This window comes from Ailuropoda melanoleuca, chromosome X, assembly GCF_002007445.2.
Source record: "Ailuropoda melanoleuca isolate Jingjing chromosome X, ASM200744v2, whole genome shotgun sequence".
In the NCBI taxonomy this organism is placed as follows: domain Eukaryota; kingdom Metazoa; phylum Chordata; class Mammalia; order Carnivora; family Ursidae; genus Ailuropoda; species Ailuropoda melanoleuca.
In genome coordinates this window covers 53,669,392-53,683,611 of record NC_048238.1, presented here as the reverse complement: position 1 = coordinate 53,683,611, position 14,220 = coordinate 53,669,392, and the positions used below count along the sequence as shown (strand labels likewise).

Here is a 14,220-nt window from a genome sequence, read left to right as displayed (position 1 = left end):
TTAGCTCACGATCATTCTTCCTTTGTACATTTATCCTGGAGAATCTTTGCCATTTTCATGTTTCCAGTTATAAGTAATCAAGATTGTGTTATGTCCAGGGGACCCTGGGATCGCCATATCCTGCATATCCTGACCCAGACCACAGCAACACAATACCATGAGGCTCCCAAGATAGAAAGATACACACACACACACACACACACACACACACACACACACAAAGAAAGATACACACAAAAGATAATGGCAAAGAAAAAAGAAGGTAGCACCCTGTTAACTAGGCTTTTGTCCCAAACACTCAACATAGAAAATACTGGTAAACTTGAATGAACCAAATGGTACATTCATTTTCGCATAAACCCAATCAACACATCCGCCAGCACTGGAGAAACAGGAATAGGGCATGCACGTATTTGCCCTCGGTGCTTAGTGTCAAGCCAGCTGAGGCCCTTTTGGATTATTAGCCCCCAGCCAGGTATCTGTCCTCTAGAAGGAAAGTAAACAGAAGAGTCAGGGAGCTTGGCCTCCTCCTTTGTGAGTATGATAAGCACTTCAGAGACATGAATATAACAGGAATAAAAGGGAGCCGACCAGGCTTGGCAGGCTGAGTCTAGAGCCTACCCCCCCGATCCCAAAACAAACACACACCGTTTTAACTATGGCACCTCAATTCTTTATTGCCAGTTTACCTTATAATAATTGCCTTATTATTTGGGCATTCTTTATTACCTTCAAACTCCTGTCTGGCCTTAAAGATACGAAAGATCCTTGGAGAATCAACTTTTACCAAAGCTATAACACACCTCTTGTTGGATTTTTTTCCCTACTTAAACATGGAATCTCAGATATAAATAGTATGGCATTCTCTAGGAGCACATATGTTCCTAGCCAAAAAAGCAGAATCTAATACTCTAGTCATGAGGTCCTTTTTCCTTTTCCATCTAGGTAATGGTGTTACGTACCTAGCATGATACTTTTTTCATCCAAGTTCCTCAATACTGTTGATTTCCTCCCATTTTCTTTCTCTTCCCTTCAAAAGAAATGATGTGGCTTGAGAGGTTTTTAGGTTCCTATTGAAATAAAAGCTTCTGTTGACCTCATCTTCTTTCCTTCCTATAGTTTCCATTCTAGCCGAGACGGAAGAAATCAAGGCCATTTTGAAGGACAAGGGAATCAGTGTGGAGACCGTTGCTGAGGTATACCCTATCAGAGTACAACCAGCCCGTATTCTCAGCCACATTTATTCCAGCCTAGGTAAGGAGATCGGCCTTAATAATCAGTCATTACAATAATCAAAGCATTATTCGATACAGGCTGGTTTCTTTCCTTTTTATTTTTTTGATCTTGTATTGGTTTATTAAATGATCTGAGAAGGAATTTAGAGTCTCTGGAACCTAAGTTTCTAACCCAATATATCCTGAGCAAGCCTGATAATTTTAGATGTGTTTATGAATCTGGTACATAGGGTGTGACTATTAGCAAACAATATTGTGTCTTCATTCCAAGTGCATGCTTAACTAACATGTTCTCACCTTTCTTGAGACCTATATTTCCATTTTGAATACATGTTAAGTTTATGTAAAGTAATAACCAAGGGACATTTTTTTAGGTCTTTTATACTGTGTCATGTAATGAATTGGTTGACAATATTAGAAAATTCCACTTAATCTAATACTTATTTTAATTAGTACTCAATTTTTATATGATTTATTAAACTTAATGATGGACACATTAAGCAGATTACTACAAATTACAAATTCATTACAAATTTGACATTAAACAAATCACTGCACTATTAACAACAACAACAAAAAGGCTCTTCAAATTTCCAAACTACCCTTGTGGAAGACTAATTGATGGCCCCCAAAGGTATATAGGTCCTAATCCCTGGAACCTATGAATATTACCTTATATAGCAAAAGAGACTTTGCAGGTATGAGTAGTTTAAGGAGCTCAAGACGAAGAGGATTATCCTGGATTTTCCAGGTACACCTTAAATGTAATCACAAGTATCCTCATAAAAGGAAGGCAGAGGGAATTCAGACTATAGAAGGTAGGACATGTGGCAACAGAAATAAGAGATTGGAGTGATGCAGCTATAAGCCAAAGATGTCCAAGAAATGCCCACAGCCTCTAGAAGTCAGAATTGACAAGGAACTGATTCTCTCCTGGAGATTCCAAAAGAAACTAGCCCTGTCGACTCCTTGATTTTGTTTTTCATCCTGAAAGACTCAGTTTGGGCTTCTGACCTCCAGAAATGTAAGAGAATAATTATGTGTTGTTTTAAGCCATTTAGTTTGTGGTACTTTGTTAACAGCAGGAATGGGAAAGTAATACAGATTCTGGTACTAAGAAGTGGGATAATTCTGTAACCAATACCTTAAAAAAATGTGCAAGTGGCTTTGGAATCAGGTAATGGATAGAGGCTGGAAGAATTTTGAGTCACATGATAGAAACAGTCTATACTGCTTTAAACAAACTGTTGGTAGAACTAGGGATGCTAAAGGCATGGCCAGTGAGGGCTCAGAAAGAATTAGGAACATGTTATTGCAAACTTGAGGAAAAGGATCCTTGTTGTATAGTGACAGAAGGATTGTTAGCTGAATTGTGTCCTGTGTTTTGTTTAAAACACAACTATAAATTATGAACTTGGATATTTAGCTGAGGAGATTTTCAAGCAAAGTGTTGAAATCATGGCCTGGTTTCTTTTTTTTTTCTTGCTGCTTATAGCAAAATGCAAAAGGAAAAAAGATAATTGAGAGAAGAACAGTTAAGCAAAAAGGAATCAGGCTTGATGAAATTCTTAGATTGGAAAAGATGATAAAATTAGGAGATTTACTGTCAGGAAAACATGCTCTGGGAAAAAAGGTCAAGGATATGGCTGGACAACCTTCTCCTAGTGCTTCAGAAAAATCAAAAGATTGGTGTATTCATCCATACAGTGGGCTCTTTGAAGAGATAAGGCTGTGACTCACGTATTCCCTCAACCATATTAGCAGAGTCTAGGAATAGAGGTATGATTATCCAGGAAAGATCTTGGGGAGGACCCTCTTGTCTAATGGCATGAACCCCCATGACATATATGCAATACCCACAAAGTTTTTGAGAATGTTATACATGCAGAAACACTGTGAAATTGGACTGAAAGGGACAGAGAGAGGACAAGATTAGAGAATGATATTGGACTCCCAAAGTTCTGTAGCCAGGAAGCAGGCTGATAGAGCTACTAAGCTGTGAGCAAGTGCTGTTCTTCAAGAAAAAGGAAGGATGACTTCAAGGGAGGTGCCTTGGGCCCAGAGGGCAGAACCTCAAACCACAAAGAATTACTACCATGCCTTGAAACCTAGTGGAGTTTGCTTAGTGGGAATTTTAAAACTGTTCGGGGCTGCTGACTCCTTCCTTCCATTTTCTCCCTTTTGGAATAAGAATGTCTATAATTTATATTCTACGCCTGTATTTTTAGAGAATATAACTTGTTTTCTAGTTTCAAAGTCCACAGATGGACAGGAATTTTGCCTCAGGGTGTATCATACCTGTATGCTCACCCATACCTGATTTAGCTGATGAGATTTGGGGCTTTATAAATAATGAAATTTAGAAGAGATTTTGGGCTTCAGTTGATGTTGTAATGTGTTGAGAGTTTGCAGAATGTTAGGATGGGATGAATGTACTTTGTAAGTGGGAGGGATAGGAATCTTTAGGGGACAGAGGATGGACTATGGAAGGCTAAAATATGGTCCCCAAAGATATCCAGACCCTAATCTCTGGAACCTGTGAATGTTACCATATATAGCAAAAGGGAATTTACAGGTGTGATATAAATTAGAGATTGAGATGGGAGAATTAGTCCGGATTATCCAGGTGGGCCCTAAATGTAATCACAAGTGTCCTATTTATAAGAGGGAGCCAAAGGGAGATCCACCTATAAAAGTAGGAGATGTGAGGACAGAAGCAAGAGAGTGAAGTGTTAAGGCTACTAGCCTTATCCTCTAGAAGTTGGAATAGGCAAGGAGATTCTGAGATCTCAGAGTCTCCTCTCAAGCCTCCAGAGGATCCAGCCCTGCTGACATTTTGATTTTACCTTATAACACCCATGAGGCCTATTTTGGACTTTGGACTTTCAGAGCTGTAAGAGTTTAAATGTTATTTTAAGTGTTTAAGACTTTCAGAGCTGTAAGAGTTTAAATGTTATTTAAAGTGTTACTTTAGTGTTATTTTAAGACACTAAGTTTGTAGTAATTTGTTATAGCACCAGTTAGAAATTAATACAGTCTTAAATCAAGCCACAAAAGGGCAAATTTATAAATAAAGATTATATCCTAGACAATGGATTGTCACTTATAAACCCAAAGCCTCCTTTGTGTATATGTGTGTGTGTGTGTGTGTACTTTCTTTGTATATATGTGTGTGTGTACTTTTCTTCTTCACCAAGAATGATCTATTAGTAATTACAGCCAAGCCAAATCTTGTCCAGCTCAAAACCAGTCTCCTTCCCTTTTTACTAACACCTACTTCAGGCACTCAAGTTTCTACAGCAGTTATGTAGATCTCAATTGAGATGGAATCAACCAAGGAGGAAAGGACCAACAGTCAGAGGTGACTTTTCTTTGTCTCTCCTAAGCACTCATATTTTATGCCAAAAGGGCCTTAACTCCCAGAGCTATTAATATTACATCTGACTTTAGGAATATGCAGATTTCCCCCTTCTTCCTTCCTAGCTATAATGTACAAAATTCCTTTTCTTTTTAATTCAAGTGCAAAGTTGAAATTTTCTAAAGAAACTTTACTTTAAAAAAATGGGAAACTAAAATACAAATGCATGGAAATTAACAAGTTTATTGAATGTAGATCTCAGATCCTAATTAATTTCTGAATCGAGCCACAGCTTAGCTTTACTATTACAAAATACCGAGCCCCTGATTCCCCTCACTTACTCAACTCTATCCAAGATAAATTCCAAGTCAACACTCTGAAACTTCAGAGATTAATTTGGGTTGATTCTTTATAAGATGGGATGGGTATTTTAGTCCTTCCCAGAATCTGCTTCCTGTTTTTTTATCTTCTTGGCCATTCCCTCTAGTTTCAGACTGTAATGTGCTCCTGGTTTCCAGATACCAGTCCACTAAATCTGTTGACATAAGGAAAGTATTTCTCTAGCCCAAATCGTATCCCAGGAACAAGTATTAGTTGATTTTCTAGTTACCTTCTTTGCCCCTCTTAGAAGTCTTTATGGTTTGGAGTTCATGTAAGTCCTACTGGTGCCTTTGACCTGATTCTCTCTGGTTCTCACTCGGAAGATGATAGGCTAATTTTACCCTTTCCTCCTTCACGTTTATTGTTCTAAATTCAGCATAATCTTATTAGGATATAGGTCATTTCCAAGCACTGGACCATCATTCTTGGAATCGACCTGCATCACATCACATTTTTCCAACAAATTGAAGCAAACTCCTTACTGATTGCTTTTTCAAAGCTTACACTTTGTTTAGGGCCTCTAATTTATTATTTCCTAGTCAAAGGTAATGAAGACTGATGGGTGTTGAGTATAATGAGTGATTAACCATTACAGGGACTCTAGTAACAAGCTGCATTTACTTTCCAAATATGTTCCTTTGTTTGCTTTATTCATTTATTCTTTCATACAATCTGTTGTTCACTTATTATGTAACAGGCACTGGGCTAGATGCTGTGGGTGACATAGACATGTAACCAGCTAATTATAGTACAATCTTATAAATGCTATAGTAGTGATGTTACATACAAAGCACAGGAGAAAGAGGATAGATTTGTCTGGGAAAGTCACAAAAAGTGTGATTTGATAACTTATCAAATGATTGAATCTTCAAACTTTTTTTTAATAATATTTTTTATTATATTATGTTAATCACCATACAGTACATCCCTAGTTTTTTATGTGAAGTTCCATGATTCATTACTTGCATATAACACCCAGTGCACCATGCAATACGTGCCCTCCTTAATACCCATCACCGGCCTATCCCATTCCCCCAACCCCCCAAAGCCCTCAGTTTGTTTCCCAGAGTCCCTAGTCTCTCGTGGTTCATTCTCCCTTCTCTGAATCTTCAAACTTTAATCGTAGCAACAATTTCACAATTACAAAATTGCTTTAAGCATACATCGAGTGACAACTGTAATACCACCAAAAAAGAGGGGGGGGGATTTCTTCACCAGATGTGTTCGTGTATATATGTTAACTAAATAGGAATGTCTGCCTCACCTCAGACATTGTAATTCATGTATTTCAGTACCATAACATATTTTTTAAAAATTTTTAAAGTGTGAGATTAATTGGGATGCCTGGGTGGCTCAGTCAGTTAAGCATCCAACTCTTGGTTTCAGCTCAAGTCATGATCTCATGGTTCCGGGATGGAGCCCCATTGGGCTCCATGTTCATGGGTGAGTCTCGTTCTCTCCTGCTCCCTCTCCCTTTGCCCCTCCCCTCGCTCACCAATGCCCACTCACTTGCTCTCTTTAAAATAAACAAATAAATAAATAAATAAATAAGTCTGTTTTTAAAAAGTATGAGATTAATCGACTTTAGGAACATAAGAACTTCATAAATATTCAACTTAAATCTTCATATAATTCTAATTCTTTTCTAATCTCTGTACATAGACACATTTATAGTTACAGTGTGTGTGTATTAACTTGTGTTTTTTTCATTTATTCTTTCATGTGAGTATTTTTACATATTGAAAGAACTATATATTATTCTATCAAATTAAAATAATTATTCCCTAATTATTGGGCACTTCAATTGTTTCCAAAGTTTTTGTCATTCTATGAATGCCTTTGTATAGGCTTTCATATGTATACTTCTGTTTCTTTGGAGTATATTCTCAGAAAAGGAATTCTGGATAAAAGAGTATGGACAGTTTTACTACACTTACTATTTTAATTGCCTTTCTTTAATTCCTGGTGAGGGTTTGCATTTCTTCACTTTTGCTTTACTTTTTTTTTTTGAAATTGTGTTTCCTATGGCTCGCATATCTAGCAGGATCTGCACATTTTCATATATATTTATCAATTCTTTAAGTATACCTTATGGTAAGCTTTTATCAATGAAGTTTGTAATGTATATATTTTCTGTTCTGTAACTTTCTTTTAGATAATTATTTTCTTGCCTTTGTGCAAATTTTTGAATATCAAATACATTCATTTTATCAGATATATCTCTCATTTCTTCAGGAATTGTAAATTTATCTCCCAGTTTCATTTGAATAAATGTGTGCTATTCTCATTCTCTTTGGTTTTCATAAGTAGTAAGTTATGATTACAAATTGATATGTACATGTTGAATGCAGGGAACTGGAAAGTAGAGAAAAGCACAAAGGAGAAAGATGAAAGTCACCTATAATTCTAAAACTCATAGGAAGCCACTATTTTTGTTTTGGAGTATTTGCTTCCAATCATTTTTTATAAAATAAATACACACTTGTTTTTAGAAAAATGGTGTCAGAAAGGACAGTCTTTGCTATTTGTACTTTGCAACATAATAATATATGATGAGCCCTATTATATTTTCTTGAATAATCTCCTACAACACTATTTTAATATCTGTGTTAGCATGATTTTGATTTTTTAGACATAAATGATAAACTGCTTTTATAAATTAGACTTTTTTCTCTTTATTTTGTAAATTATTTATATATATTCTTTTCCGTTTTTCTACTGGAAAATTGTCTTACTGCTTTAGACAAGATTTTTTATATATTAGGAATGCTAATACTTTGTCTTCCACATGTTGTTGCAATATTTTGCTATTTTATTATTTACCTTTTAATTTTGTATTTCATTTTGATATATAAAAGTTTTACATTTTTACATAGTAAAATTGTCTCCTTTTTGGTTTCTTTGCTGTTATGGTTAGAAAGATAGATTCATCCTTAGGTCAGATACATTTTCACTGTATTTTCTTAGTTCTTTATAGTTACAATTTTACATTTAGCTCTTAGTCTAGAATTTTAATTTTAGTTTATCTTATGATGTAAGAATCATAACTTGTTTGCCAAATACTTAGCCAGTCTTTTCAGCATTATTGATTGAATAGTTCATATAAACACCGTTTTGAAATGTCACCTTAATCATTTACTGTACATATATAGACTCACTAATACATATATGTGTGTGTATGTTAATTTTTGGTGCTGTTGGTCACAGTTTCTCCGTTCATAGGACTACACTTTTTAAGTTGTCAAGCTTCAGCCTCTTTAATAATTGGGGAAATGTAAGCTAAAACAACAATGAAATAAAAACCTTTTTCCCATCAATTTTACAAAAGTGAAGATTGATAATATCCAGTGCTGGTGAATATGTGGAGAAATGGACACTTTAAGCACTCTTGGTAGTAGTGTAAATCAGACACAATTTGGCATTACCTATAAAAAAATTTTAATACATACATCTCTGACTAACAACCTTACTTATAGGAATCTATCCTATATAATACTCATACAAGTACAGAAGGATATATGTACAAAGCTGTTCATTACAACATAATTTATAATGGCAAAACAACAGTTAGAACCAACCTAATATGTATGAACGAGAATGGTTGAATTATGATATGTTGTGCCATAGTTAAAAAGAATAAGGTAGACTTTCAGCTTCCAGCTGTGAAATTGTATCAGACTCATACTAAGAACAAATGCAACGGCTATATTTAAAAAATAAAGGTAAATGAGAGCATTAGAAAATAATTAAGATGGCCAGAACTTGAGAAACCAAACCCTGAAGAGAAGAGAACCTCAGAAAAGTAAGCACCATTCTTTATTCTCTGTGCAGTTTCCCTTTAAGGCATTTGCTGATTCTTAAGTCGTGCTTGCATGGGATGAGAGGCCAAAAAATGAAGTATAAAGTCTCACTGCTAGGAAAACAAAAATTTTATTTCAGGACCTTTCTATGTGGAAGAAGCTGTGATAAGCACTCCAGGTTTTCAGTTGAGTCCCTGAGGGTGAACTACACCCTAAAAGTAAAGGCAAATCACAAATAGACCAGTTCTTGGAAAGCCTAAAACACAATCTTCTCAGTCACTGATTGGACTAAAGTGATCTGCTTGTAGTGTATCTGCCTGCCAAAATAAACGAAATCGCCTCTGGAAGAAAATAATATCATCCGGAGCCTCTGCAGTTCTTCATACAATGTGTTCAGCATTGGAAATATATAATAAGATATGCTAGGAAACCAAATAAATGAAAGCCAGAAGTTAAGAAAAGATACATTACTTTCAAAGGGACAATGATCAAACGTATAGCTTACTTTTAAACAAACCAACGAGTTCCACAGGACAATAAATGACACCTCTTAATTACTGGGAGAAAATAATGGCCAGACTAGAATTTTATATCCAGTGAAAATATCCTTTAGAAATAAAAATGATATTGGGCACCTGGGTGGCTCAGTTGGTTAAGTGTCTGCCTTTGGTTCAGGTCATGATCTCAGAGTCCTGAGATCAAGCCCCATGTTGGGCTCCCTGCTCAGTGGGGAGTCTGCTTCTCCCTCTTCCTCTGCTCCTCTCCCCTGCACATGCTCTCTCTCTCTCTCTGTCCCTCTCTCAAATAGATAAATAAATAATCTTTAAAAAGAAGAAATAAAAACAATATAAAGTTATGTTCAGATAAGCAAAAATTGAAAATGTATCACTAGCAGACTCATAGTAAAAGAAATGCTAAAGGGAGTTCTTTAGGCCAAAAAAAAAAAAAAAAAAAAAAGAAATGACCGCAGAAAGAAGCATAGGAATGCAGGAATGAATAAAGAAAAAAAGAAATTGTAAATATAAAAGACTAGTGACTGTTTAAAGCAACACTAATAACAGTGCTTTGTGGACAAAATAAAAGTACAGGTGAAATAAATGACCAAAGTGGCAAAAAAAAAAGGGGGTGGGATGGCAGACAGAATATGAATGGAGTTAGTGTTGTAAGATTCTAGCATTATTCAGGGAGTAGTAAAAGTACAAATTTAAGATACACTCTAATGAATCAAGGATGCATGTTTTAATCTCTGGGGCAGCTTTTCTCAAGCAGGGTTCCATGACAAAATTAAACTACAGAAAATGGGGTTTTTCAGTTCCCCCCAAGGGTTGCACATACTAGTTCCATTTTAAATACAAAGAAGGTAAGTTAATATATTACAATCAATACCTTAAAAATTAGAGCATAATACTCTGGTGGAATCTGGTTGAGAAGAGCTGTTCTGGAGTAACCATCAAAGGAGTAATGAAAGAGTGCTTGTAAACTGATGGAGGTGAAATGATGTAATAAAAATTGTGCTTAATCCAAAAGGAAGTGAGGAAAATAAAGGAATAAACAGAACAAATGGAAATCCTGTAAAAATTTGTAAGATTTAGGTTGGCTCGGAAGGTAATGAAGTAGGAGAACCCTAAGCTCACCTCATCCATGGATGCAACTGGATAACACTCATATCGGCATAAATAACCCAGAAAATGATCTGAAGGCTAGCAGGCCAAACTCCACATCTAAAGGTAGAGAAGAGGCCACATTGCAGAAGTATGAAGAGGAAAGATATGGCTTAGGTGAAGGCAGACCATGACCACATGTGGTGAGGAGAGAGCCAATGGTGTGGAGAAGGGCAAGAAACAGATTTTCATACTGGGGAGCATACAAACAGGGAGGATGAATCCCCATAACATTTACCGTTGAAAGTGAGAGGGGTCGAATTTCAGGAGTTCCTAAAACCAGTGGGACTTAAAGCCTGGAATTTTAAAAATTGGCGGGCTTGTTTCTGGGAAAGCCCCAAAGGCATTAGGAAGCTGAGTCCCCCCCCCCAAAGAGACGGCACTACAAACAGCCCATGCTGATACAGCATAGAACCAGCAATTTGAAAAATGCCAGGGGCAGATGGGGTGGAGAGTGATTTGCTTATCTCAAAGTGTGGCCTGGAGAGACAGGGATCAATGGGGAGACCCTTCCAGGAACACAAGCTGGCAGGTGCTATTTCACTCCCCCACCCAGCATAAACAGTGGCTACCTGTGGAAATCAACACAGTACTGACACTTGTTACCTAATTTGCTTGCATCGGCCCCTTCCCCAATGTGTCAGCATATCTACCCTTCCCAGTCATGCTGGCCTTGGTCCCCATGATGTGGACCCCTTCACCCAGACCAGCACAAATCCTGCAAACACCACATCTCTTGACCCACGCGTTTTGTGGGACCTCAGTTAAGGCAGCAGTGGGGGCAGGTCCTGTTTCACAAGCAGACCACCATACATCTTGTTAAAACACACCCTATCCCTGCTGGGGACCAAACACTGCCTGCCCAAAATAGGCAAACAGAGCCTCTGGAGAAAACTGGGCTAAAGGGAAAAAGAGGCCAAGTTCCAAGAGCAGAGCACTAGCAACACACATAGGAGACACTCTATGAAGTGCCAGGCCCTTTCTTTAGTGATATACTTGGATTCTTTTCTCTTTATTCTTTGCTAATCTATCACTGGTTTTGGATTTGTGGTTACCATTAGGTTTACATATAACATCTTCTGCATATAGCAGTCTATATTAAGTTGATCATTAAGTTTGAACCCATTCTTTATTCCTTCCCTCCCCCATTTTAGGTATATGGTGTCATATTTTACATCCTTTTATTTTATTAATCCTCGACTGATTTTTACAGAAATACTTACCTTATGACACTGCACTGCAGGACACTACGGGACCTCTTCTTCAAGGCTGTTATTAGCAAGAGCAACAGAAGTAGCTGACCTTCCTAACACAGAGAAACAGATGCGGGGGTAGACAAAATGAAGAAACAGAGATATATGTCCCAAATGAAAAAACAGGACCAAATCATAGCAAGAGACCTTAGTGAAATGGATATAAGTAATATGACTGATAGGGAACTTAAATTAATAATCATAAAGATACTCACTGGACTTAAAAAAAGAATGGAGGATATCAGGGAGACCCTTAACACAAAGATTAAAAAAAACCAATCAGACATCAAGAACACAATAAATACATTAAAAATACACTTGATGGAATAAATAGCAGGCTAGAGGAAGTCGAGGAAGGAATTAACGACCTAGAAGACAGAGTAATGGAAAGTAACCAAGCTGAGCAAAAAGAGAGGAAGGAAAATTATACATACTGAGAATACTCTTAGGAAACTCGGTAATGGCCATCAAGCATAAGAAACGTTCACATTATAGGGATTCCAGAAGAGAGAGAAAAGGAGGTAGAAAATTTATTTGAAGAAATAGTCGCTGAAAACCTCCCTAATCTGTAGGAAACATCCACATATAGGAAGCACAGAGATCCCCACAAAAAACAACCCTGGGAGGTCCACACCAAGACACATAAAAATTAAAATAGCAAAAATGTAGTGATAAAGAATTTTGAAAGCGGCAAAAGAGAGTAAAACAATTGCAAGGGAAACCCCATAAGGTAAGTATTTCTGTAAAAATCAGTGAAATCATGAAAGAGAGCAAAAGAAGAAAGGATCAGAGAAAAACTACAAAAACAACCACAAAACAAGTAACAAAATGGCAATAAATACATATCTAAGAATGATTACTATGAATGTAAATGGATTAAATGCTCCAGTCAGAAGACATGGGGTAACTGAGTGGATTAAAAAAAACAAGACCCCTCTATATCCTGCCAAAAGAGACTCCTTTCAGACCTAAAGACACCTGCAGATTGAAAGTGAGGGGATAGAGAAACATTTATTGTGCAAATGGTTGTCAAAAGAAAGCCAGGGCAACAATACTTATATCAGACAAAATAGAATTTAAAACAAAGACTGTAACAAGAGACTCAGAAGGACAATATATATTAATAAAGAGGACAATCCAATAAGACTGTATAACAATTGTAAATATTTATGCACTGAACATGGGAGCACCCAAATACATAAAACTATTAATAACAAACATAAAGGAAATAATCAATGGTAATACAATAATAGTAGGGAATTTTGCCATTCCACTTACATTGATGCACATATTATCCAAACAGAAATCAACAAGGAAACAGTGGCTTTGAATGACACTCTGGACCGTATGGATTTAACAGATGTTTTCAGAACATTCCATTCTAAAACAGCAGAATACACATTCTTTTCAAGTGTACATGGAACATTCCCCAGAATAGATCGCATATTAGGCTACAAAACAAATTTCAACAAATCCAAAAAGATAGAAATCATACCATGCAACTTTTCTGAACACAATGCTATGAAAGTAGAAGTCACAAGAAAAAATCAGGAAAGAACACAAATACGTGGAGGTTAAAAAAAATGCTACTAGACAATGAATGAGTCAATCAGGAAATAAAAGAAGAAATAAAATATAAGTACATAGAAACAAATGAAAATGAAAGCACAGTGGTCCAAAATATTTGGGATACAGCAAAAGTGGTTCCAAGAAGAAAGTTTATAGCAATACAAGCCCACCTCAAGAAGCAAAAAAAAAAATCAAATGAACAACCTATCCTTACACTGAAAGGAGCTAGAAAAGAAAGAACAAACAAAACACAGACCCAGCAAAAGGAAGGAAATAATAAAGATAAGAGCAGATAGAAATGATATAGAAACAAAAAAAAAAACCACAATGGCACAGATCAATGAAACCAGGAGCTTGTTCTTTGAAAAGATCAACAAAATTAATAAACCTCTAGCCAGACTTATCAAAAGAGAGAGAGAGGACCCAAATAAACAAAATCAGAAATTAAACAGGAGAAATAACTGACACCACAGAAATGAAAAGGAGTATAAGAGAATATTATGAAAAACTATATGCCAACAAATTGCACAACTTAGAGGAAGTGGATAAATTCCTAGAAGCATATAACCTACCAAAACTGAAGCAGAAAGAAATAGAAACTTTGAACAAACCAATTACCAGGAATAAAATTGAATCAGTAGTCAAAAATCTCCTCCCAAAAAAATAAAAGTCCAGGACCAGAGGGCTTCACAAAAAAATTCTACCAAACATTTGAAGAAGAGTTAACATATATTCATCTCAAACTACTCAAAAAAAAAATAGAAGAGGAAGGAAAACTTCCAAATTCATTCCACGAGGCTAGTATCACTAAAGCAAAGCAATATGAAGACACCACAAAAAAGAGAACTATAGGTCAATAACTCTCATAAATACATGTGCAAAGCTCCTCAACAAAATATTAGCAAACCAAATCCAACAAAACATTAAAAATCATAGAGAATGATCACGCAGAATTTATTCCCA

The 14,220-nt window shown here is 36.2% G+C and overlaps 1 protein-coding gene across 9 annotated transcripts in view; it reads left to right on the top strand.

The window, feature by feature from the left end:
• PHKA1 (phosphorylase kinase regulatory subunit alpha 1) overlaps window positions 1-14,220 on the top strand; it is a 140,684-nt gene that overhangs the window by 61,017 nt on the left and 65,447 nt on the right. For all 9 annotated transcript variants that reach the window (XM_034649624.1, XM_034649623.1, XM_034649625.1 and 6 more), the window contains exon 14: window positions 1,120-1,254. In XM_034649624.1, coding sequence (XP_034505515.1) covers window positions 1,120-1,254 — 135 coding nt within the window. The remainder of the gene's footprint in view (window positions 1-1,119; window positions 1,255-14,220) is intronic.